The sequence below is a fragment of the Myxine glutinosa genome, chromosome 7 (assembly GCF_964187855.1).
Source record: "Myxine glutinosa chromosome 7, kmMyxGlut1.1, whole genome shotgun sequence".
In the NCBI taxonomy this organism is placed as follows: Eukaryota; Metazoa; Chordata; class Myxini; order Myxiniformes; family Myxinidae; genus Myxine; species Myxine glutinosa.
This window is the reverse complement of record NC_136267.1, coordinates 34,995,808-35,019,873: the sequence shown is the minus strand read 5'-3', so window position 1 is coordinate 35,019,873 and position 24,066 is coordinate 34,995,808. Positions and strand designations below refer to the sequence as shown.

At 40.5% G+C, this 24,066-nt stretch overlaps 1 protein-coding gene across 1 annotated transcript; it reads right to left on the bottom strand.

Annotated features, from left to right (window-relative positions):
- Nucleotides 1-104: 104 nt before the first annotated feature.
- LOC144893052 (uncharacterized) lies at nucleotides 105-15,838 on the bottom strand. The gene is made up of 11 exons (XM_078782668.1): nucleotides 15,560-15,838; nucleotides 15,038-15,074; nucleotides 12,663-12,784; nucleotides 12,277-12,319; nucleotides 11,999-12,154; nucleotides 11,187-11,320; nucleotides 6,277-6,465; nucleotides 5,892-6,071; nucleotides 5,581-5,760; nucleotides 456-560; nucleotides 105-233 (listed from the first exon to the last, which is right to left on the bottom strand). The coding sequence occupies exons 1-11, from the start codon at nucleotides 15,659-15,661 to the stop codon at nucleotides 105-107; spliced, it is 1,377 nt and encodes a 458-aa protein (XP_078638794.1). The 5' UTR covers nucleotides 15,662-15,838.
- Nucleotides 15,839-24,066: the final 8,228 nt, after the last annotated feature.

The window sequence follows — 24,066 nt, the reverse complement described above, 5'->3', positions numbered from 1 at the left end:
AATAAAACAAAGGAGGTGTCATTGGTGAGGTGTCAAAATAATAAATGAGAGAAGAAAGGAAAGTTTGATGTTTTAACGTGAAATCGACACAAATGAGCATCCTCTCAAATAGAACACACCAAACTCACTTGATCACAACTTGTCATCCCTGTTTTCATGCTGGGCCTCCAGGCATTGTTGGAAGTTTTGAGGTCCAGACCACTTGGGATGACGTACTTAACAACGCGAGCACCCTGTGGAAACAAATGAAGAGTTTTTCAAATAAAACAGCAGCAGAAAAACATGAAATTGACAATACTGTAAAGTGGACACCGCACCTGCTCCAAAAATGATAATATTAATAATAATAATCATAATAATCATCATAATAAATGAGAGAAGAAAGGAAAGTTTGATGTTTTAACGTGAAATCGACACAAATGAGCATCCTCTCAAATAGAACACACCAAACTCACTTGATCACAACTTGTCATCCCTGTTTTCGTGCTGGACCTCCAGGTATTGTTGGAAGTTTTGAGGTCCAGACCACTTGGGACGACGTGCTTAACAACGCGAGCACCCTGTGGAAACAAATGAAGAGTTTTTCAAATAAAACAGCAGCAGAAAACATGAAATTGACAATACTGTAAAGTGAACACCGCACCTGCTCCAAAAATGATAATATTAATAATAATAATCATAATAATCATCATAATCATCATAATAATAGCAATCATCCAATTTATCACTGGAGAAGTCTTTGTTTGTGTGTTTGTTTGTGTGTTTGTCTGTTTGTGTGTTTGTTTGTCTGTTTGTGTGTTTGTCTGTTTGTGTGTTTGTTTGTTTGTGTGTTTGTTTGTGTGTTTGTTTGTTTGTGTGTTTGGTGTTTGTTTGTGTGTTTGTCTGTTTGTTTATTTGTTTGTCTGTTTGTGTGTTTATTTCTGTGTTTGGTGTTTGTTTGTGTGTTTGTCTGTTTGTGTGTTTGTTTGTTAGTGTGTTTGTTTGTGTGTTTGTTTGTGTGTTTGTCCATTTGTGTGTTTGTTTGTGTGTTTGTCCATTTGTGTGTTTGTTTGTGTGTTTGTTTGTTTGTTTGTGTTTGTCTGTTTGTTTGTGTGTTTGTTTGATTGTTTGTTTATTTGTTTGTCTGTTTGTGTGTTTGTTACCTCCGCCACCAAAGGTGGATGGAGATTATATTTTCACCCCTGTCTGTCTGTCTGTCTGTCTGTCCGTTTGTCAGTTTGTCTGTCCATCTGTCCATTTGTGAACAAGATATCTCAAAAATTTGTGGATGGATGCAGACGAAATTTGTCAGAGACGTGAGCAGGACGAAATTATTAGATTTTGGTGAAGCTCCGGATCCAGCTACTATAATTTTAAAGCGATTCTTCACCATCGGGAGATTGGGCCAAAAATGCTACAAAGCCGGATTTGTCAAAAAGTTGTGGACGGATGATTTTGATTAAATGTGATTCTGTATTGTGATTTTCTGGTCTACTCTGGGATACAAAACGTGACCTGTTCACCTTGCGGAGGTATGTCTCTACTGAGTGCAGTTATAGTTTGTTGTACACCGCACCTTTCTTATGTCATCTCCAGGCATTGCAAAACGTCATTGCCGGGCACCGAAGGGGGCTCGGCAGTGACGCACGCTGAAAGGGAGTACTCAGTTTTCACTCTGGTTGTTTGTTTTATTGGTTGTTGAACACCGCACCTTTCCTATGCCATCTCCAGGCATTGCAAATCGTCATTGCTGGGCACCGAAGGGAGCTCGGCAGTGACGCATGCTGAAAGGTAGTACTCAGTTTTCACTCTGTTGTACACCGCTCCTTTCCTATGCCATCTCCAGGCATTGCAAATCGTCATTGCTGGGCACCGAAGGGAGCTCGACAGTGACGAACGCTGAAAGTGAGTACTCAGTTTTCACTCTGGTTGTTTTCTTGTTTTCTTTCTTGTTTGTTTGTCCGGACCAGTGTTTCCCAACCTGTGGTACACGTACCACTAGTGGTACGCGAGGGCCTTCCAGGTGGTTCGCGACAACCTTTAAAAAAAATGATTTGGCCTGATAATTTTTTTATTTCTGATTTCTGATATATTTCATGATTTCCGATGTGCTGTGAGCAAAGTTATGCCCCGCATCGACCAGCTGGTGGAGAAGAAACAGATGCAGCCCTCGCATTAAATTGAAATAAGCCTGATATCTTATCGAATTGAGTTTTTCTGGAACCAGGTGGTACGCGGATTGGGTTTTTCTGAAACCAGGTGGTACGCGGCGACGGTACGGGACCTCCAAGTGGTACTCGATCAGAAAACGGTTGGGAAACACTGGTCCGGACGATATCTCAGCCATCCTTTGAGCTAGGAAGCTGAAATTTCGGCACAGTAGTGAGCAAGTCCGTTGTCAAAAATATTATTTTTTTGTTTTTTGATTAATCAATTAATTGAGGAGTTATTTAATTATTAGCGATTAATTAAGTACTTATTTAATTAATTAAATTTCCTTTCTCTTCTGACCATTAACTCAGGCACCTTTTGAGTTAGGAAGCTGATATTTGGACATGCCAATGACCAGGTGATTTGGCTGCAAAGGCTATTTTTGATTTATTAATTAATCAATCAATTAATCGGTTAATTATTTAATTATTCGATTAATGACTAAAAAATTTTTTTTATATAAGTTACATATTCTGATGAAATGGTGGTGGTTTATGTGTTCTCTGACCGAATTGATTAATAATTTAATTTGTTTATTATTATTATTTATTTATTAATTTATTAATTCTTTAATTATTCAATTATTTGATTCATGACAAAAAAAAAAATTTTTTTTAAGTTGCAGATTCTGATGAAATGGTGGTGGTTTATTTGTTCTCTGACCGAATTGATTTATAATTTAATTTTTTATGATTATTATTTATTTATTTTCATTATTAATCATTTATTTATCTTCTTTCTCATTTGGCCAATATCTCAGGCACCTTTTGAGCTCAAAAGCTAATATTTGGACATGAGTGACCAAGTGATGTGGCTATCAAGGATATTTTTGATTTATTGATTAATAAATTATTAATTAATCAATTAATCAATTAATGGATTAATTATTTGATTAATGACAATTTTTTTTTTTCCCCCAGTTACAGATTCTGATGAAATGGTGGTGGTTTATGTGTTCTGTGACCGAATTGATTGATAGTGCAATTTTTAAATGATTATTATTTATTTATTTGCATTATTAATCATTTATTTATTTTCTTTCTCATTTGGCCAATATCTCAGGCACCTTTTAACTTTTGAGCTGGGAAGCTAATATTTGGACATGACAGTGACCAAGTGATGTGGCTATCAAGGATATTTTTGATTTATTGATTAATCATTTAATCGATTAATTATTTATTGGTGAATCAATTAATTATTTAATTTTTTATTAATGACTTATTTAATTAAATTTCTAAAAGATACATCTTCGGATGAAGCACGAGTGGTTTAGTTATGCTATTAGCCAATTGATTAAGAAAATAATTTGTGATAATCTTTTATTGATTTTAATTCTACAATTAATCAATCAATTAGCGTACACCTCTCCCTCCCAATGCAGCCTCGATGAGGTGCACTGCGGTATTGTCGGGCGCCGAAGGCGCCCCGGCAATGCCGCGCTGTAGGATATTTAATTATTTGGCATGGGGGCGGTGTACTTTGAATGTATCTGTACTTGTCTTTCTTTCTTGTCAATCAATTAATCAATTAATCGATTAATTATTTAATTATTCGATTAATGACCAAAAAAATTTTTTTTTAAGTTACAAATTCTGATGAAATGGTGGTGGTTTATGTGTTCTATGACCGAATTGATTAATAATTTAATTTTTTAATGATTTTTATTCATTTATTTTCATTATTAATCATTTATTTATTTTCTTTCTCATTTTGCCAATATCTCAGGTACCTTTTGAGCTCAGAAGCTAATATTTGGACATGAGTGACCAAGTGATTTGGCTGCAAAGGCTATTTTTGATTTATTAATTAATCAATTAATCGATTAAATATTTAATTATTCGATTAATGACCAAAATTTTTATTTTTTCAGTTACAGATTCTGATGAAATGATGGTGGTTTATGTGTTCTGTGACCGAAATGATTGATAATTTAATTTTTTAATGATTATTATTTATTTATTTTCATTATTAATCATTTATTTATTTTCTTTCTCATTTGGCCAATATCTCAGGCACCTTTTGAGCTGGGTAGCTAATATTTGGACATGAGTGACCAAGTGATGTGGCTATCAAGGATATATTTGATTTATTGATTAATCATTTAATTATTTGATTAATGACCCAAATTTTTTTTTTTCAGTTACAGATTCTGATGAAATGGTGGTGGTTTATGTGTTCTGTGACCAAAATGATTGATAATTTAATTTTTTAATGATTATTATTTATTTATTTTCATTATTCATCATTTATTTATTTTCTTTCTCATTTGGCCAATATCTCAGGCACCTTTTGAGCTGGGTAGCTAATATTTGGACATGACAGCGACCAAGTGATGTGGCTATCAAGGATATATTTGATTTATTGATTAATCATTTAATCGATTAATTATTTATTGATTAATCAATCAATTATTAATTTTTTTATTGATGACATATTTAATTACATTTCTAAAAGAAACATCTTCGGATGAAGCACTAGTGGTTTAGTTATGCTATTAGCCAATTTATTAAGAAAATATTTTGTGATAATCTTTTATTGATTTTAATTATACAATTAATCAATCAATTAGCGTACACCTCTCCCTCCCAATGCAGTCTCTATGAGCTGCACTGCGGTATTGTCGGGCGCCATAGGCACCCGGACATGCCGCGCTGTAGGATATTTAATTATTTGGCATTGGGTCGGTGTACTTTGAATGTATCTGTACTTGTTTGTGTGTTTGTTTGACATCCATGCACTCCTGAACCACTGGACAGAATGAGTTGAAAACTTTTGGTTGTATGAAGGGTGTGCACAGGAAAGTTTTAGAGGGTAAAAACAATTCAGTCCCCAGGGTTCAGGGTGGACGTGTACACCAATTCTCTCTATGTAAATGTTTATCGTGTCGCGCCTCCTGGTGGTGAAAGTCGATATTACAAGTTAGACTAAAATACGCCATTTTCGACGGAATTAACCCGAACCTGAGGACGAGTTCTTCACCAGTAAATATCGTGTTCCAAAGTAAAACCAGATTGGAAAATGATTCGAATGTTCAGAAATGCGAGTTGGTTTCCGTGTTTTGATGACTGCCCAACAATGTTGTTTTTAACCTTTAAAGTTACCCCATAAACTGTTATCATAAACATTGTCAACCCATAAGCATTGTCAACCCATAAAGAGCGTTGGGCCACTATCCTCCAGTAAATGAGTTTAAACTGACGTCAACCAAAAGAACGAATCATGACTTTTCTTTCAATGTGTAATTCCCAGGTAACTTATGGAAATCTTGCTTCTAATTGGTGGAGAAAAGCCGTTAACAAAAAGCATTTATGGCCGAACGAGCAGTAAATGGAGCACTTCATGGGTTAACTGTAGTATTTGTGTTGGCTTCTTGAGATTGTGCTGCGGTACCTTATTTGGCTGTGATCGATACACCTGCTGCTGGTTCTTTCGGCACACCTGTTCCTTCTCTTTCAATTTCTCCATCCACTTGAACAGCTCGTACATCGCTTTCATGGCGTTGTGGTTTTTAACGGCCACGTCTCTCCAGCGGTTGTCTCGATCCTCCAAATCCGTCTCCAGCTGCGTCACCTGCAAGTGATTAAAACACATAATACACATCAAGGGAAACATTATCTTCAACTCTTTGGTATCTGCTCTTTTGTGTTCACCAGTTACACATTGCAGAGCAAGTCCCACATTGTTTGATAACGGTTGCTCACCTGTTGATGGTAATCAACATCCTGGTGCTCCTGCCTCTCTCGCTGTTCTTGCTGCTGCTGTTCCAATGCAGCAAACCTGCTGCTCAGGTGTGATTGATGCCCTGAAAGTCCTTCAAATTGGACAGCGAGCCCATGGTGTTTATGCTCATTTGCTTTCAACAGCTCAGGTAGCAGGTCGACCTGTGCGACAGAAACATGACGGTGTCATTGACAGGAAAGTTTGTTTTCTGTTCTACTTTCCAATCAACAGTCTTCCACTTGTGAAAGTCTCATGAGCAGCATGAATCCTACAAGGTGTTAAAACTCATCAGAACATGTGCAGGTGAGCATGATGTTCACCACCTTGGCCATCTGTAATCCAACATGTTGGATAACGGTTCTTTACCTGTTGGCAGCTCTCAACGTTCTTCTGTTGCTGCTCCTCATGTTGTTGTTGCTGCTCCTCGAGCTGAAGTTCCACTTCCGACAAGGTGCTGGAAACTTTCGTGAGATCCGCCGAAAGTTCGTTGTTTTTCACGGTGATCTCATCGAATTGATCATCTTGCATGATCAAGCGTTGTGAAAGAACCTCGACCTGTGTGGTACATGACAGTGTAATCAACAGTTAAAGTTACTGTTTTCTGATCTACACATAATCAATACTTTATGGAGGTGTCTTCTCAAGTCTAAAGTGGGATCAATTCTGGTTTCAGTGCAAAGTTCACATGGAATCACACTAAATACGCCATTTCGTGTCTGATCTGATGAATTTTTGACGCCAACACATTCTGTCGTTACTTATCCAAGACGAATCTCAACCAAACCTGACAGGATGACGAAGGGTTGCACAATGAAGGTTGTAGCACATTCATTTGCCCCGCTCCCCAAGGGGGTTTTCTCCCCCTGGGCGAGTTTCCCCGCCATTGCCGTCAATGGGGTTGAACGTTGAGGTGTATATAAATGTTAAATTAGCTTTATCGTGGCGTTTTTCCAAAGAAGATTTATCGTGGCGTTTTTCCAAAGACGCTTTTAATAACAAAATTAATGATAATCGCATATTATTGATGCTAATACAAAATAATATTCATACTAATAATGTCCGACTTCCCCAAGGTGTTTTTCCTGCAGTGATAACGTGTATAAATATCTTATTGCTATAATGGCGTTTCTGTGTGATCAACAGCTTCTACTGGAAGTAAAAATACTAGTACCGACTGCAAAGCCACAATGAGCTGGCGAAGCCAAAGCCTCTTGCCACTATTTTACCCATCACTATGGCATCAGTAGGTTAGGTAGTTGATAGTAGGTCGGTGTAGGTACCGTACCTGGTATGACTTGGTAAAAGAGAAGAGCAGACAGTCCTCCCCAATACCTGCATACAATAAATGTCACAAGAAGCTTAAGGAAGTAACTATACGATGTGCTAGCTTAAGGCCTATTTTAAGAAATTTTAACTGGGCTTAACATACGTTTTCACAGTTTGTGTGTAGTCTTCTAACTTCAGTCGCTGTCAGGACTGGTTCTCTCCGGGCACTGCGGCTTCCTCCACCAGAAGAAGTTAGCTTGCAGTGATGAATTCGGTGAATTCCGTCTCAACTTCGGATATTTCCGGCTGTGACAAACTATCCGTATTTCTAAACTAAATATGTAAACGCTTATACCGTATTTCTGGCCGTGAAAAACTATCCGTATTTCTAAACTAAATATGTAAACCGCTTATACCATATTTCTGGCGGTGAAAAACTATCCCCGACGACCACGAGATTTCTAAAAAATAATTCTTCGTCAATTTTAGAATATTGGATGCCGATTTCACCCTCCGAAACACGTAATAAGCTTTGAAATTTTTCTTTTTCAAATGCTCGAATCTCATTGGTTTTGGTGTTTGGTGACGATTTTCGGTGAAGATAACGAGGTTGGTCTTAACGTATTTTAATTACAAATTAGAGGTTCATGAGATGGTGAATCAAAGAAAGACGGGTGAAACAAACTCCGATTGAACTTTTTCGCAATTGGTTTATGCAAACTTCCGCATCCGGTCAATGGCGGCCTCCAGTGCGTGATTTGGTTTTAGAAATATTTTTTCAAATGCTCGACTCTCATTGGGTCCGGTGTTTGGTGACGCGTTTCGTTGAAGATAACCAGGCCCGTGTGGGCCGAGGTTGGTCTTAAAGTATTTTAATAATAAATTAGAGGTGCATAAGATTGTGAATCAAACAATGACGGGTGAAAGAAATTCCTATTGAACGTTTTCAATTTGTTATGCATACTTCCGCATCCGCAAGATGGCGGCCTCCATTGCGCTTCGGAATTCTCAAGCCAAGGCATAATGAGGTTTTCGACATAATACGTACGCGTTTATTGACAACACCGGCTTCGCCGGCTATTATGAACTACAAACACGTGTGATTAACTTTTTAAACAGTCGCTAATGCTCTTTAAAACACTAAATTAAGAAATTTGGAGGAATCCCAACATCCGTGAAGTAAGGTTTACTTACAGAACTGAGCGAAGATCTACTGTACTCTAAATAACCCACAAATGTTGGGTTAATAACATGGCCTTTCCTGGCGCTAACGTGGCGTTTTTCGTAGTGAACTTTTGAAACAAGCTCCTTCTGTTTAACGCGAAACTGAAAGGGACAAGCTCGGGCTGTGCTCCTTTACCAAGCAGCTAGCTCGCGCTTGCCAAGCCAGCCGTTCCTTCACGGTTTTGAATGGAGTGCTTGCTCAAATGCTTAAACCACTTGACGATCTCTCCACAAGAAGCTTGGTAAATGAACACACACCCAATGTTCTTGAGACCCGACCATAGATCGACTGTAATCGAAATACCCCAAAGAGGAATGACCCTTCCTGGCTCTCCTGTAGTTAGCAGGTGGACTAGTTTCACAAATCTCAATCAACAGTCTTCCATTTGTGAAAGTCTCAAGAGCAGCATGAACCGTGCAAGGTGTTAAAACTCATCAGAACATGTGCAGGTGAGCATGATGTTCACCACCTTGGCCATCTGTAGTCCCACATGTTTGATAACGGTTATTTACCTTTTGGCAGCTCTCAACGTTCTTCTGTTGCTGTTCCTCATGTTGTTGTTGCTGCTCCTCGAGCTGAAGTTCCACTTCCGACAAGGTGCTGGAAACTTTTTTGAGATCCGCCGAAAGTTTGTTGTTTTTCACGGTGATCTCATCGAATTGATCATCTTGCATGATCAAGCGTTCTGAAAGAACCTCGACCTGTGTGGTAGAAACATTGCGCTCACGAAGAGACAGAAATAGCATAATGAAGATAATAATTCACACATACAAGCAACGATAATTATAATTGGTTGGTAATTAGTGGTAATTAGTGGATTCCAGCTCTAATTGGTGTTCCTTTTTCTGTCCCTTCTGCACCTCTCGTTTCGCTAGCAATGCATCTTTTTCTTCCTTTCCCTGATTCTCTTCTTCCTTTACTCCTTGCATCTCCTCTTCTTCCTTTTATTGAAACTCCTAGTCTAGGCAGAGCAGATATTTGGCCACAATGCTGGTCAGGTCACCACTCCAGCTCAGCGTACGAAGTTGGGGCAGGAATTCGAAATGTGTTCAGGTTGCCAGCGATAGTTTGCCTCCTCTTTGTGAAGTACATCATGGGATCTTTAATGTCCACCAACTAATTCCGGCATACGGATGACCAGTTTAACGTCCATCCGAAGGACGACACACACATTGATGAATCACAGGGCCTATGAAACACCGGAATGACAGTTTATAGCTGGGTTGGGATTCAAACCCAGGCTAGACAGCTCACATCAACGACTAAGATATCTCATGGGAACTAAAAAGGAAGAAATAATTGGAATAATAAATAAATGGAGTAATACCACCAATTATGTCATCATGTAATTATAGCACCACCCGACTTGCGTCGCCTCAACTCACACGTACATCACTTGATAAGACTGAACTTTTATTCTCGAACGTTTTCAGAACTTACAAGACTGATAGAAACACCATAATACATCACAAAGTACAAAATTGGGAAATCGCAAAATCGTCGACAGAACGACTGTACGTTTGTGAACTTGAAACTTGTACCAAGTTTGATTTAAATCCATTCAGAAGATCTCAAGAATCACATTTTACCTGACAATGACCTCTGACCTCACTAAAATCACAAAATCACCTCAATTCTCACATTTGATGCCAAAATATAAGAAGTTCATCTTTGCATCATAATATATACTTGTACCAAGTTTGGGCAAAATCCCATTGCCGGTTCACAAGTTAGAACACCAACAGATATTTTCCGAAACAGCACCTCTGACCTCTTCACCCCAAATTGAATCAGTTCATGTTTACATCATAATAATACCTGCACCAAGTTTGATTTAAATCCCATCAGCTGTTCTCAAGTTATCACATTTTACCTGACATGACCTCTGACCTCAATAAAATCACAAAATCACCTCAATTCTCACATTTGATGCCAAAATATAAGAAGTTCATCTTTGCATCATAATATATACTTGTACCAAGTTTGGGCAAAATCCCATTGCCGGTTCACAAGTTAGAACAGCAAAATATTTTTTCCGAAACAGGACCTCTGACCTCTTCCCCCCAAAATTTAATCAGTTCATGTTTACATCATTATAATACCTGCACCAAGTTTGATTTAAATCCCATCAGCTGTTCTCAAGTTATCACATTTTTACCTGGCGTGACCTCTGAACTTTAATTTGTTGATGCCACAATCCAATCAGTTCATGTTTGTATCATAAACACTAACACCAAGTGTGTTCAAAATCCCATTACTGGTTCAGGAGTTGGCGCAGCAACATAATTTTTTACTTAACATGACCTGTGACCTTTGACCTCTTGACCAGAAAATCTAATCAGTTCATCTTTACATCATTATACATACCTGTGCCAAGTTTGAATTAGATCGCTTCAGTCATTCTCAAGTTGTAGACCTATCACAGATACCTTTTGACCCTTTAACCTCTTGACGCCAAAATCAAATAATTTAATCTCAGCATCATAATACATCCTTGTATCAACTTTGGGCAGATCACATCACTGGTTCACAAGTTATTGCGGTAACAGGATTTTTCCAAACATGACCTCTGACCTTTCACCTCGTGACCCCAAAATCTAATCAGTTAATCTTTACCTCATTATACATACCTGCACCAAGTTTGACTAAGATCCCTTCAGCAGTTCTCAAGTTATCGCGGTAATGAAAACCTATCACGGACGGACGGACGGACAACCTGAAAACATAATGCCTCCGGCGACTTCGGTAACAGAGGCACAAAAAGGAAATTGAATGTCTTGCTTACCACCACCTGCTGCACCTCGTACTCTCCAAGATCAGGTCTGCAATAACTACCATCAATGGAAGTAGTCTCATCACCGGAAGTACTCTCATCACCGGAAGAACTCTCATCATCTTCACCATGACAGAGAGAAGATCCTGGAAAGAAGAGGAAAAATGAACATGAAACAGATATTGTGACAGAAAAAGATCAATGGACAGAATATCACTAAGTTCAGATATGGGGGAGATTGGGAGGGGAGGGGTGAGTTTGGAGATTAGGAGGGGAGGGGTGAGTTTGGAGGAGAGGGGAAATTGGGAGGGGAGGGTGGAGTTTGGATTGTAGAAAGTGTTGGACGGTTAGTGGAAAACGAACATTTATTGCAAAATGAGTGTTGCCTTGTTCAGTTACATTATCTGATACTAGTGATACCAGATGGTGAGTAATATCAGACCATCCCTGTTGCTCAAGGACTGGGGAGGAACTTTTAGATGTCAGGATGTATTTAGTTGATCCAGGTGATCCCAGTGCATTCTTACAGGCTGACTGGCCAAGTTCACACTGTACAGGTATTCCTAGTTGGTTGGGTATTCCGATTCCGACTGAATCCGATTCAATCATACACCATCGGGTGTTTACATGTCGGGATGCATGAACAGTGATGATCACTTGCTGATTGTTTGTCGTGAACCAAATGGACATCAAATTGAGGATTGTACAAAACTCTAAATTTCCATTCTCCATTCCATGAGACACAAGAGACACATTCTCTCGGGCCTCTGATCTGATGCCACATGATCTGAAGCCGCTCTGCATCACTGTGGATAAACCATCACCTCTCTGTAGCATGGCCGTCTGATTCTGAAGAGCTGGTGGTCGCGATGTGTGATGCTGCTGTGATTCCATGATCACCATAAGAGCATCCACTTCCGGGATCCCATCATTCCGTCTCCCGGTGCTTCTGCTCTTCGTGTAGTTTTTTCCCGTGCAGGCTGTGAATGAGTTAACAAAATCATTACCAGATGGAGTGGCAATTCCTCAAGTTAATTTTATTTTATTATTAGTGTACTTTCGTAAAATGTCCCCAATCTCAATTCCAGAAGCTTGAACTTACAGCATTTGTTGCGATGTCGGTGATTCTGGAAGCCATTTATGATCTGTAACACAAAGAGCAGCAAACAATACACATTAAGAGAGGACCTTGTGTCTTGGCATATTTTTGTTGGGTTGTTATTTTGGGATATTTTAAAATTTAAAACCTGACATTTCTCAATCTTGACTGAGACTAATCACAAACCCCACGGTCTACTCCTCCACCAAGTAGCGATGGATCCTTGGGTATATGACCTCCTGCTGTTTAGCATCACTTGTTCAATCTGAGGTGTAATTCCGTTTGGGACTGCATTTTATCACTTGAACTTTTTCACCCAAAATAAACTCTGAAATGGTCTGTCAACGAGATTGTTAACCAAAGCCCATGAGCTTATATCACTTTTATACCTCGATGATGAGGCTGAGGAACACGACAAGTGTAATAAATTTTTGGTAATTCATCATCATTCCCATCTGCCAGTGTTGAGTGGCGGCTCGGTTGAAGTACTCGCTCCAGGAAGATGTTAGTCCTGTAAACAAGAGCAAAGAGAGTGTTAAAAGGCTTATTTCAACTTTCATTGATTCAAAGATACATACATCAATTAGGGGACAAGGATATTGATATAAACACCTGTGTACTTGAATGTGAATTACAAAGACATTGGTAGACAATGAACAATTCCATCGCACGAGGGACCTGAACACCTATCTTCCTTGGCAACATGAGCGAGGAGTTCAGATAAAGACCACCAGCAGATTAACCCAGAGAAAGTGGTTTCTTGGTTTCATTGTGCTTCAAATAATAGGAGATAAGTTATAAATGATCAAAACTAGACAAGGTAATTTACCCAAAGTTTTACCTGAAGAAAAGGTAATTTACCTGAAATTTGCCTGAAGAAGGGAACTGCCGCTTCCGGTTTTGCAGGCGAAGTTGTGTTTTTTCGAAGATCTCCACGCTCTCCATGCTATCAAAGTTAAGTAATTGTTCCCGTTTGTATTTTTGTCAAAACTGTATTTTTATGTCACGGTGTGTGTACCTACTGTGTGTCTCTAGGAAGATCTTGGTGTAAATCATGCACACCTGTATAAAATCGTCGGTTATTTCCTGCCGCGATTTTGAGGCCTGGTCTTTCAAGTTTACTGCCTTGAGGCCTTGTTGTCTTCTCTCAGCGGTCGATTGTGGTCCATTTATTTTCGTTCTCTCACAGTTTTTCCGAGTCTTCTTTTCACCCCATACTTCCCCCGAACATCTTACCCTTTGTTTAAAATCTTAATTAAAAAAATACATATATATACATTATTTATTTCCTTCTTTGTTCGTGTTCGTTCGTTCTTCCAACGTTTTCAAAAGGATCTCTGACTTGAAAATCACAAGAAACTAATTTTGCAATAAATGTTCGTTTTCCATTTATAATTGTCCAACACTTTCTAAAATCCAAACTCATCCCTCCCCTCATAAACTCCACCCTCGCCCCTCCCCTCCTAAACATCCCCCTCACCCCTCCCTCTCCTAAATTCCCCCCTCACCATCCCCTCCCAAACTCCCCCCTCACCTCGCTCCTCCTAAATTACACCTTCACCCCTCTCCTTAAAAACTCCCCTCTCCCCTTCAAATCTCCCCACCCGACTTTTTTTTCTCCAATTCTCCCTTCTCCCCCCTCCTCCTCAAAGCGTCCTCCCTGCTTCCTCTCCCTTCCAACTGTCAACCTCCATCTCCTCCAACCTTCTTCCTCTCTCTGCCCCCCCCCCCCTCAAACAACACCTCGCTGTGCCTCACCCAATCACCATCAAACCCCTTGTCCTCCTCATCCTTCCCTTCCTCCGAACTATTCTGAAATCTCTGACACACCTTCAACAGCTCTCCCTACCTCCTCCTCCTCTTCCACATCTTACCCGACCCCCCCTCCCTCCCCTGTCCTGTATCCGATGCTCCCCCTTCCTCTTCATTAACGGTATGGACCTCAAACATCTGGGGCCTTCGCTCAAACTTGATTGATCTCTCCATTCAGGTTGCTTCTGACAAACCAGACTTGATCTGCTTAACAGAAACTTTCCTCCTTCAAGATGTCTCTGATTCCTTAATATCTCTCCCTGGTTACTCCCTCCTCCGGTATGATAGACCTGAGCCTCGTCTTGGTGGTGTGGTTGCTATCTTTATCAAAAACTCTCTTCCTCACTCGCCCTGCACTGCCCTCTCTCCATCTCACCCCCAGGAGTACCTCTGGCTACGGCATCCCCTTCGCTCCCACCGTTTTTTCATGTGTGTGTTGTACCGTCCACCAAACAGTGATGACTCCATCTACATCTCGCTGTCTGACAACATGGACCAACTTCTATCCACTCATCCCAACCGTCTCTTCCTCATATGTGGTGATTTCAACTGTCACCATGCCAGTTGGCTGGGTGTGGGTACCTCTCTCACCAGTCATGGCTCTTCAGCAAAGGACTTCTGCGACCAACGGGGACTGGCACAATCTGTCAATTTCCCGACCCGGATCTCAGTCAATGGAGTATCTTCTCTTCGAGACTTGGTTATGACGAACTTCACTGCAAATGTCTGCTGCTCTTCTTCTGCTCCAATCGGTTCATCTTACCACATGCTTGTTCAAGTGTAAGCTCTTTCACGAGCCTCGATCTTGTATACAAAAAAAAGAAGTGAATAAACATACTTACATTTGTGGTGTTCTGTTCAATGCGTGTGAATTCGATTCAATCTGCAATCTCATCATGTATGGCAAATAGAACAAAGATGAAAATGAACATAATGGAACATAATGACTTACCCTGAGAGAGTTTTGATATCCAGTTTGTTTTCCGGGGCTGCGTTAGAATAGAAAGAGCAACAATGTCAAAAAGGATAGGTTTTCACTCATCTTCTTCTTCGAGTTTGAGTCCTCGAGTCAAAGTTGTACTCTCTCACACAACAAGCGCACACAGATGCACTCATGCACACAGACGTGCACACACACCACAGGATGGTCTACCAGCCAATCTCCTCAGCCCAAGGGGTATCCACTCCATGCTGATGACAACCAGTGAGCCAGAAATATGTCCCTGGATTGATCCATTTCCTCAAGAGGTGGGCTCCTGATTTGCCAAATAAAAGCCTTCTGAAGGCGTCTAGGCTGATTGTTGCTACAGTTAGCAGTGTAGCAGCTGGTACTGTATCAGGCAGCGGTGGTTCTGTGTTTTATTACAAACTGCAACTGAACTGGTTTACCGGTTTAATGTTGTATATAAATTTTAACCTTCATCCCAATATGGTATTTTATATCACGTACCTGGAGTCATCCATGCCATCTTACCTTCAAGAAAGGAACAAGGTTGAAGAGTCTTTTCAAGGGATGGTCGGAAAAACTTTGAGGTTTCTGGAGGACAGACACAAACAAAATATCTTGATGTACCATCTGCACTGCTAATCCCAGTGAACATGCAAATAAATAACAAGACGCAATCACGTCTCTCACCCACAATTGGAGGGTATAACCAATCCGCTCTCACCTAACCAATTACCCCAGGTGGCTAGGATTATCAAATAAATCAAGTCCCATGCTCTTCCAGCGAAGAAAGCTGCATCAAGTAACCAAGAAAAGCTACACACGGTTATAATCTCATACAAACATGGGAATCCCAATGCCCCCCCCCCCCTCTCGAAACCATCTTATCTTCAAGAAGGGAACATAGTTGAAGAATCTTTCCAAAGATGGTCAGAAAGACCTGGAGGCTCCTGTACGACAGACAGAGATAAACAAAACATCTTGTATCAGTCAAAGTGAATTTCCTGAATTGTGTTTTACTGTCGAAGGGAAAGTACCACCCGGAAATGTGTACGATGTAAACTCAGAGCTCGATACAAATTGTCCATCAGCTCTTTCTGATGCACATGTGGTCACTCAGAAGAACAACATTGGGACGATTGTACTTGACGAGATTGTTTATGTTTGTGGCGAATGATGTGTGGAGACCACAAGGTTTTAAAACACCACGTCATAAGCTCTGTCTGGACAATGTTATTATGTTGTGGAAGTGTGCGGTGGAAGAGATATCGACTCAGGAGATACAAAGTTATTCCACAGCCGACTCACCTGCCTTTCCCACTTCCCTACCTGTTTGTAAGGTTCCTGCTGGTGTCCTTTATCTCTGCTCTTTGAATTTTACCTCCTCTTATAAAACACTTGTGTACTGTTGCTTACACGGAAAATTTGTCACATATTGATGGAGTGTTGTTTGACGTCATACCTGAAACGTAACGAGGTTTACCAGACTCTCGGAGATGTATCCGAAATATCCTGGCAGCTTCTATATGAGAGAGATGGAAGCAAAAAACATTTTGGATCAGGAAAACTTATTTGGACCAATTGGTGGTGAAATCGGACACACACACACACACACACACACACACACACACGACGAAGTCGGTTCGAAAAACTCAGCTCCAGCGAGGTGGAAACGAGCTCTTGCACATTTTACCATCCACATGGAAGGTTTTCAAACCGCACCTTTAAACCAGGTAAAACGTACACGTAAATCTTCTCACTCGTTTAAGGCTCACCTGTTGAAGTCCTAGCAGGTAACCGAGGTTGAAGTAGAGCATGAAACAACAAATCAAAGCAACGAGAAAGAAACACGTCCTCGCCATCTTGAAGCAATGTTTCAAATGCGATAAATAACTGTCGCTCTGTGACGTCACACACTCATGCAGTCACGCCCATTGATGACTTCACAATGAAGGATTCTGTTGGCTGTCGGTTCTAATAGTCGAATTGAAGTCGAATTTCACCCCAAATCCACTTTTTTGAAATACCAACTTCTTTCCTGGAAGTTCTTGGTGTCCTTTCGTTTTATACCTATCCTGCCTCCCCCCAATCCCTCTCCCTCCCACACATCTCCCGATGTCCCTGCTCTCAAATGTTGTGTTTGTGTGCCTCCTCCCCTTCTCTCCCCATCTTGTCGACCGCTCCCCTTTTTATATACTTTGTTTGCTTGTTTGTTTGATTGATAAATGTTAGCTCTTTCACGAACCTCGACTGTATACAAAAACAAACAAAAAAAAAAATGGAATTTAATGTCGAGTATGTTCGTTAACCCATTGATGATGAGTGCTCGTCATTTGTTTCCGTATATTTCCCATTATAATTATTGTGTTATCGTGTTATTCCGTCATTTTAAAATTATTGTCACCATGGTTACCAGTCATTTCAGAGCCGGTCTATCCCTCTGCCGATGTAATGAATGTCTTCAGGACTGTCTATATATTATGTATGCATTTCTGCTAAATTTTACGAATCATGAGCTTTGGCAGGGCTGGGAGGATTGTACGTTCGTTATTATTATTGCCAAATGATGTTACTCTTATTATTGTTGTTAATATTATTAGTATTAATTATTATATACTTTGTTACAATGTTATGATTCTTTTTGTTGTTTATTTTGAATGACATGCCATGGAAGGACCTATTAAGCTGCTCTCTATACACCTGAACATGATGTGTGTTAAAAACATTGAAAGCCTAATCAACTCAGGAGGTCATAACGATCATTCTGTTGTATCACATTCCACATCAGAACGCTCAAGTAAAACTCCACAAAAAACATGGCACACACACACACAAAGGTGGATATATCGAGACCTGGCAGGAATCCGTTCAACCTCTGAAACCCGCATGTGGAGATAACAACCAACGTCACACACATTGACACACACACACACAAACAGGACCATTCGGTTCAGAAAACTCAGCTCCAGCGAGGTGGGAACGAGCAGCTAGCTGTGCATGTCACCATCCACTTGGAAGCTTCGATTCTCAAACCACACTTCTAAACACGTTAAAACGTACACGTAAATCTTCCCACTCGTTTAAAGCTCACCTGTTGAAGTACTAGCAGGTAACCGAGGTTGAAGTAGAGTGTGAAACAGAAAAGCAAGGCAACGAGGAAGAAACACGTCCTCACCATCTTGAAGCAATGTTTCAAATGCGATAAATAACTGTCGCTCTGTGACGTCACACACTCATGCAGTCACGCCCATTGGTGACTTCACAATTAAGGGTTCTGATGGCTGTCGCTTCTAATAGTCGAATTGAAATGGAATTTAATTTCGAGTATGTTCGTTAACCCATTGATGATGAGCCCTCGTCATTTGTTTCCATATATTTACGCCCGCCAGGGAGTAATGCATCCGATCGTGTCCGTCCGTGTGTGTGTGTGCGTGTCTGTGTGTGTGTGTTTGTGAACAAGATATCTGGAAAAGTTCTGAACGGATTTGGATGAAAGTTGGTGGGATGATTTCCCTTGGGATAAGGAAGAATTGATTAGTTTTTGGTGAAGCTCAGGATGTTATTCCGGATCCAGGAATTTTCTTTGGGAATTTTTTTTTCTGTTTTCCTTTAAAAACCATTTTCTCTGCAATAATTGGAGCGATTGAGAGCAAATTTTCACCATAGGAGGGACTCGGTCTGTACAATATTTTTATGGTAATTATGACGTCACAGGCCATGTGGTTCGGCCGCCATATTGTTTTGAGTGAAAAACACTAAAATCCAATTTTCTCCAAAACGCCTGAACAGATCGAGGCCAAACTTTGCAGGCAGAATCGCATACCCATGACGAACAAAAAAGTCAACGAGCATGACGTCATGCATCACATGGTTTCAGAGTTATATAACGTTTTTAAGCACAAACATTTAAAACCTAGCTCCTCCCTCATTTGTGATCCAATCGAGGGGAAACTTCACAGATCTGTTCAGCATATCAGTCTACTAAAATGTCCTTTTGGAATTTGCGATAGGTCACGTGGTTTGGCAGACATCGTTAATTAAACGCAAATAATAAAAACATTTATATCTCTTGAACCGTGAAACGGTTCATTGATTGCATTGCAAACGATCATTGATCGCTGTGAAACTTCATACTGTAGTAGAAGTCATGAAGAGTAACAAGTGTGCAAAATTTGAAGATCATTGGATGTATGGTCTGGAAGCTAGAAGTTGTTATTGTGTGAAGAAGAAGTCTTCGACTGTGGCGGATTAATTATTTATCACATGTACAGACTTGCAGGCATCGTTTGACACAATCTCCCGGGTTAATTTGAACCTCAAATAAAATTATAATTCCAGATTTGTCAATGGCTGAGGTATATTAACAAACGAATAAAACAGATTTGGCAAAATTCGAACTTTTTTTTAAAAGATCGCATATTCACCCAGGGTTGTGAGAGGCTGAAGAAGAAGAAACCTCGCATGGGCTTCCCAGACCAAATAAATAATTCTCGTTCTGGCTCTGCGATTTTCAGGTTTATTACTCCCGCAAGGGAGTCCGTGTGTGTGTTCGTATGTTCATGTGTTCGTGTGTTTGTGAACAAGATATCTGGAAAAGTTCTGAACGGATTTGGATGAAAGTTGGTGGGATGATTGCCCTTGGGATAAGGAAGAATTGATCATTAGTTTTTGGTGAAGCTCAGGATATTATTCCGGATCAAGGAATTTTTTTGGGAAAGATTTTTCTGTTTTACTGCATTAAATCTTTTATTCTTATTCTTAAATGATGTTTTTCTCCTCCAATTCCGAGATATATCAAAATAAATTCTCTGACAGTTAGGGCCTACTTTCTTTTTCATTTATTGTTTTGGGGAGAAGGGATGTTAAACAAAACGTATTATTCCAACTAAACCCACAGCGGGAGTATGCGCTCTACTTAGTGGCGTTCTAGTTCCCATTATAATTATTGTGGTATCCTGTTATTCCGTCATTTTTCAAATATTGTCACCATGGTTACCAGTCATTTCAGAGCCGGTCAATCCCTTGGCCTATGTAATTAACATCTTCAGAACTGTCTATATTTTTGCGGCCCTGGGTTTTGTGGCTACTAACAGGGGTAGCATCAGTTGACCTCAAATTTACAGGGCCTGAGGCTACCGCGCATGAACTTCTTGTGCCGCAGCAGGTCGATAAATCAACCGTGGATACCAACCAGTCAATCAGTGCTTCAGTGTCCGCCGTCTAATACCGTTTAACTACTTTTGTTGTGCTTTTGTGCTTCCCTCTCTTCCCCATCTTGTCTCCTGCTCCCTTTATTATATGTTTTATGTGTCTGTGTTTTTTGTGATTAATGTTAGCTCTTACACGAGCCTCGATCTTATATACAATTTTTAAAATAAAAACAAAAGTAACAAAGGGCACACTATATTAATTATTATGCATAGGGACTTTGTGGCCACCCTGTACAGGTGCAGGTGAGGTGCGTGTAATGCGGATGATGCAAGAGGACGCGCGAAATTGTGTGTGTGTTTAAGAAAGAACGATAAAAATAAAAGAAAGCTGAGAGAAGAAAGTGTCAGAGTAAACTCAAGAACCAATAAAGAAAATAAATTTTCAACCTTTAAAAATCGTGCGAGTAAATTCTGATTTTTTTGTTCTTATTGTACAAATTATTCACCTGTACAAATGAGCTGTGGACACTAATGAGGCGTGAATGGCGATTTGCTTAGTTTCCCGGCATGCCACACGATCCTTTTTCCCGCCTCCTCTCTCGGGGATATCGTTGGCCGCAATTATATGTCCGGATTTGTGGACGGTGGCTTGCAAACCGAGCCTCAAGGTCGGTGTACGGTGGCGTTTTTTAAAAATTACAATAAATACACGGTGTAGGGAGGTGAAATTCGCTGAACGTGACGTGCAAAGTGTGCAGAGTAAACTGATTCTTCATTTACGTCTGTGGGATGTCAATCCAAAACACCAAAAAGACCTTTAAAGATCCTGAGGGTGCAGTGGATCTCAAAGACCAAAATTACCCAAAGAGCCAAAATACCCCAAAGACCCATATGACCGAAAATACACGAGGACCCCAAAGATCCAGAGGACCCAAAAGACTTTACTGTTTCTCAGCTGTCCCATTGCAATTCCTGCAATTTGGCATGAATGCAGACGTTTCTTATCACCTCAAACATGTTTTTAATAAAGCTTGCTCATGTTCAGCTTCTAAATCATTTGGTGAATGATGGCTGTTTGCTTTGACCTTCTGTTGGGAAGAGATGGTAAAGCTACTGTGATCTCAATGCAAATTTGATGGATTGTGCTCCCAAACCAACAGAAATCTCTTCCATTGAACTTCAAGTGTTGACCACAGCAGAGGAACGAAATCTGCACAATTCATTTGTGGGTTTTGCAGTAGCTTAATAGGATTTGTGTTTACCCAATAACCATTGGAGCACATGACATTGTATGCGTGGGTTCCCACAGTCCGGGCTTTTTGCGCTTTGTGAATGTGCTTTGCAAGATGGCCCCGCACGAACGCGAGGCCTTGCTGCAGTTCACTACAAGTTGTTCATCGCTACCTCCTGGTGGCATGTCGAACCTTCATCCCCGTCTCACGATTGTCAGAAAGGTGAGTGAAGTGCAAAGTGCAGAGTATTCCAATTAGAACCCCTCCTATCGTGCGTGGCAATGACATGTGCTTGTCTGTGTTGTTATTGCATAGTCTTATTAAAAGTTTTTTACTGCGTAGCCCATCGGGCAAAGCCGTCTATAACAGTGTTTGTCTGTCCGTATGTATGTATGTATGTATGAATGTATGCCCCCTCAAACGTACACCAATCAGAGTTGAGGATCTGGTCACGTGACAGGGGTGATGTGATGTCATTTCGGCAGTGCGACGGCTGACTCCACACACCGCCATTTTGATTCCTATGCCGTTTGATTCCTATGGTGCATCCTGATTCAGAAAGTGGATGGGAGGGTTGTCCAGTCGGTCTTTTCGGAGAGACATCGTAAGAGTGTGAGATTTGTCAGGATTGAAAGACATGTTCCACTTGTTTGCCCAGTCTGATTTTGTCTAGGTCTGCAGAGAGTGAGGAGGCTGCAGACTGCCGATCTGAGGGATGAGGAATGGAGCGGCAGAGAGTGGAGTCATCAGCAAAGAGATAGAGAGGATTTCCAAGAGAGTCGGAGAGATCATTGATGAAGACCAGAAAAAGCACAGGGCCCAGAACACTGCCTTGGGGAACTCCAGCCTGAACAGGAAGAGGAGATGAGAGAAACCCATTCAGGGCCACGCGTTGACTACGACTAGAGAGGAAGTCCGCCAGCCATGCGTGGAGATTTCCACAGATACCAAAGGAGGAGAGTTTGGTGAGCAGAGCGGGGTGTCAGACCGTATCGAAGGCACATGATATGTCGAAGGAGACAGCTCTAATTTCCTGTTTGGCATTGAGGACCTCCATCCATTGTTGAGACAGCAGAAGCAGCATGTCCAGAGTAGAGTGACCTGGTCAGAAACCAAATTGATGATCAGAGATCAAGCCAATGGAGAAGAGGAAAGATTTCATATATGAAGCAATGATGGATTCCATGACTTTGCTGATAATTTGGGAGAAGGCTGATTGGTCTGTTGTTGCTAGGATCTGTTTTTGCACCTTTTTTCTGTAAAGCGGAGGAACAGGATTTTAGGACCCGTGGGCTGATGCCGTCAGGTCCAGTTGCAGAATCAGAGTCGAGGGTTGACAGAAACTTTTGCACCTTGTCAGGAGGAAAGGACACAGAGTCCAGGAGCAGCTGGGTACGACTGGGTACGGTGGGTACAGAGGGATGGGTTTGGGACACAAGATTTAGAGGCAAACACAGAGTTGAGGCATTCAGCTTTCACGTTTCACGTGCCATTTTTCACGTTTTTCACCCTCTCATCAACTGGCAGAATACTCAGGTCCTGTGGAAACAATGATGTTAAGGATAAATGAATTATGGATAAAACCACAGAATGGTAAATAATTTGGTATAATTTTAATAATAAAGGCACTGTAATTATTTATTTATGACTAAGGCTAATATAGTTAAAGATATGGTACTTTGAAATAAAGTTTTTTTTGAAGATAGTCAATGAATGACCTTCAAAAATTAATGGTCTTCAAGAACTTTAAAAGGATGATTGCTCCGAAAAGTCTAGCAGAAGACAATGGGAAACAGATGTGCCTCATTAAAAGATTTGATATGTGGACCGACTCGGCGGGAAGTCCACCCATCGCAGCATTCACTCGACCAATCACATTGTATCCCTCAATCTTTGCTCCCTCCCACCCCAATATTTCATTCGACCAATCCCCACTTCCCTCATCCCTCCCACCTACACTTTGCTTAACCAATCCTACTGCTCTCCTCCCCTTTTCTTCATGCGACCAATCCCATCTTCGCTCCTCCCTCTCCACTTTCTCCTCCCAGTTTCAGCAAGTATAAAAGTTATGACTAACTTCAAATGTTAGGATTTTCACTTGGGCTGTCGATACTGTATGTTGATGTAATTAGGATTTCACTTATTTTTTATGTTGATGTAATTATGATTTCACTTATTTTGTATGTTGATATTGTACTTAGGATTGCACTTGGTTTGTAAATACAGTATGTTGTTCTGTGCACGAGCCACAAGCTTGCTGGCAGATCTTTTCTTTTAAAAATGAACAATGTAAAATGTTCAATTGTTTTGACGGTTCTTGTAAGGTTCTAGCATGACTAATTGAGTCAAGACATGGATAGAAACAATCACAAGCTTTCACCTCATTCTATCCAGCGGTTTAGGAATGCATAAACGTCAAATAAAGAAACGTGCAATGAAACAGACACTTCTCACATTATAGTAGAATGACAAGTAAAGAGTGCGGTACAGGATTATGTGTACATGTAAAGTTGTATTTACTCCTGTTCACAAGTTCCTTCAGCATTAAAAATGTATTTCTCCAACGAATAGGAATATGCATGGAGTATAAATGTATTGTTATGTTTATGGAGGTAGGTAAGGTAGGTTTGAGTTAGGAATAGCATGGACCGTG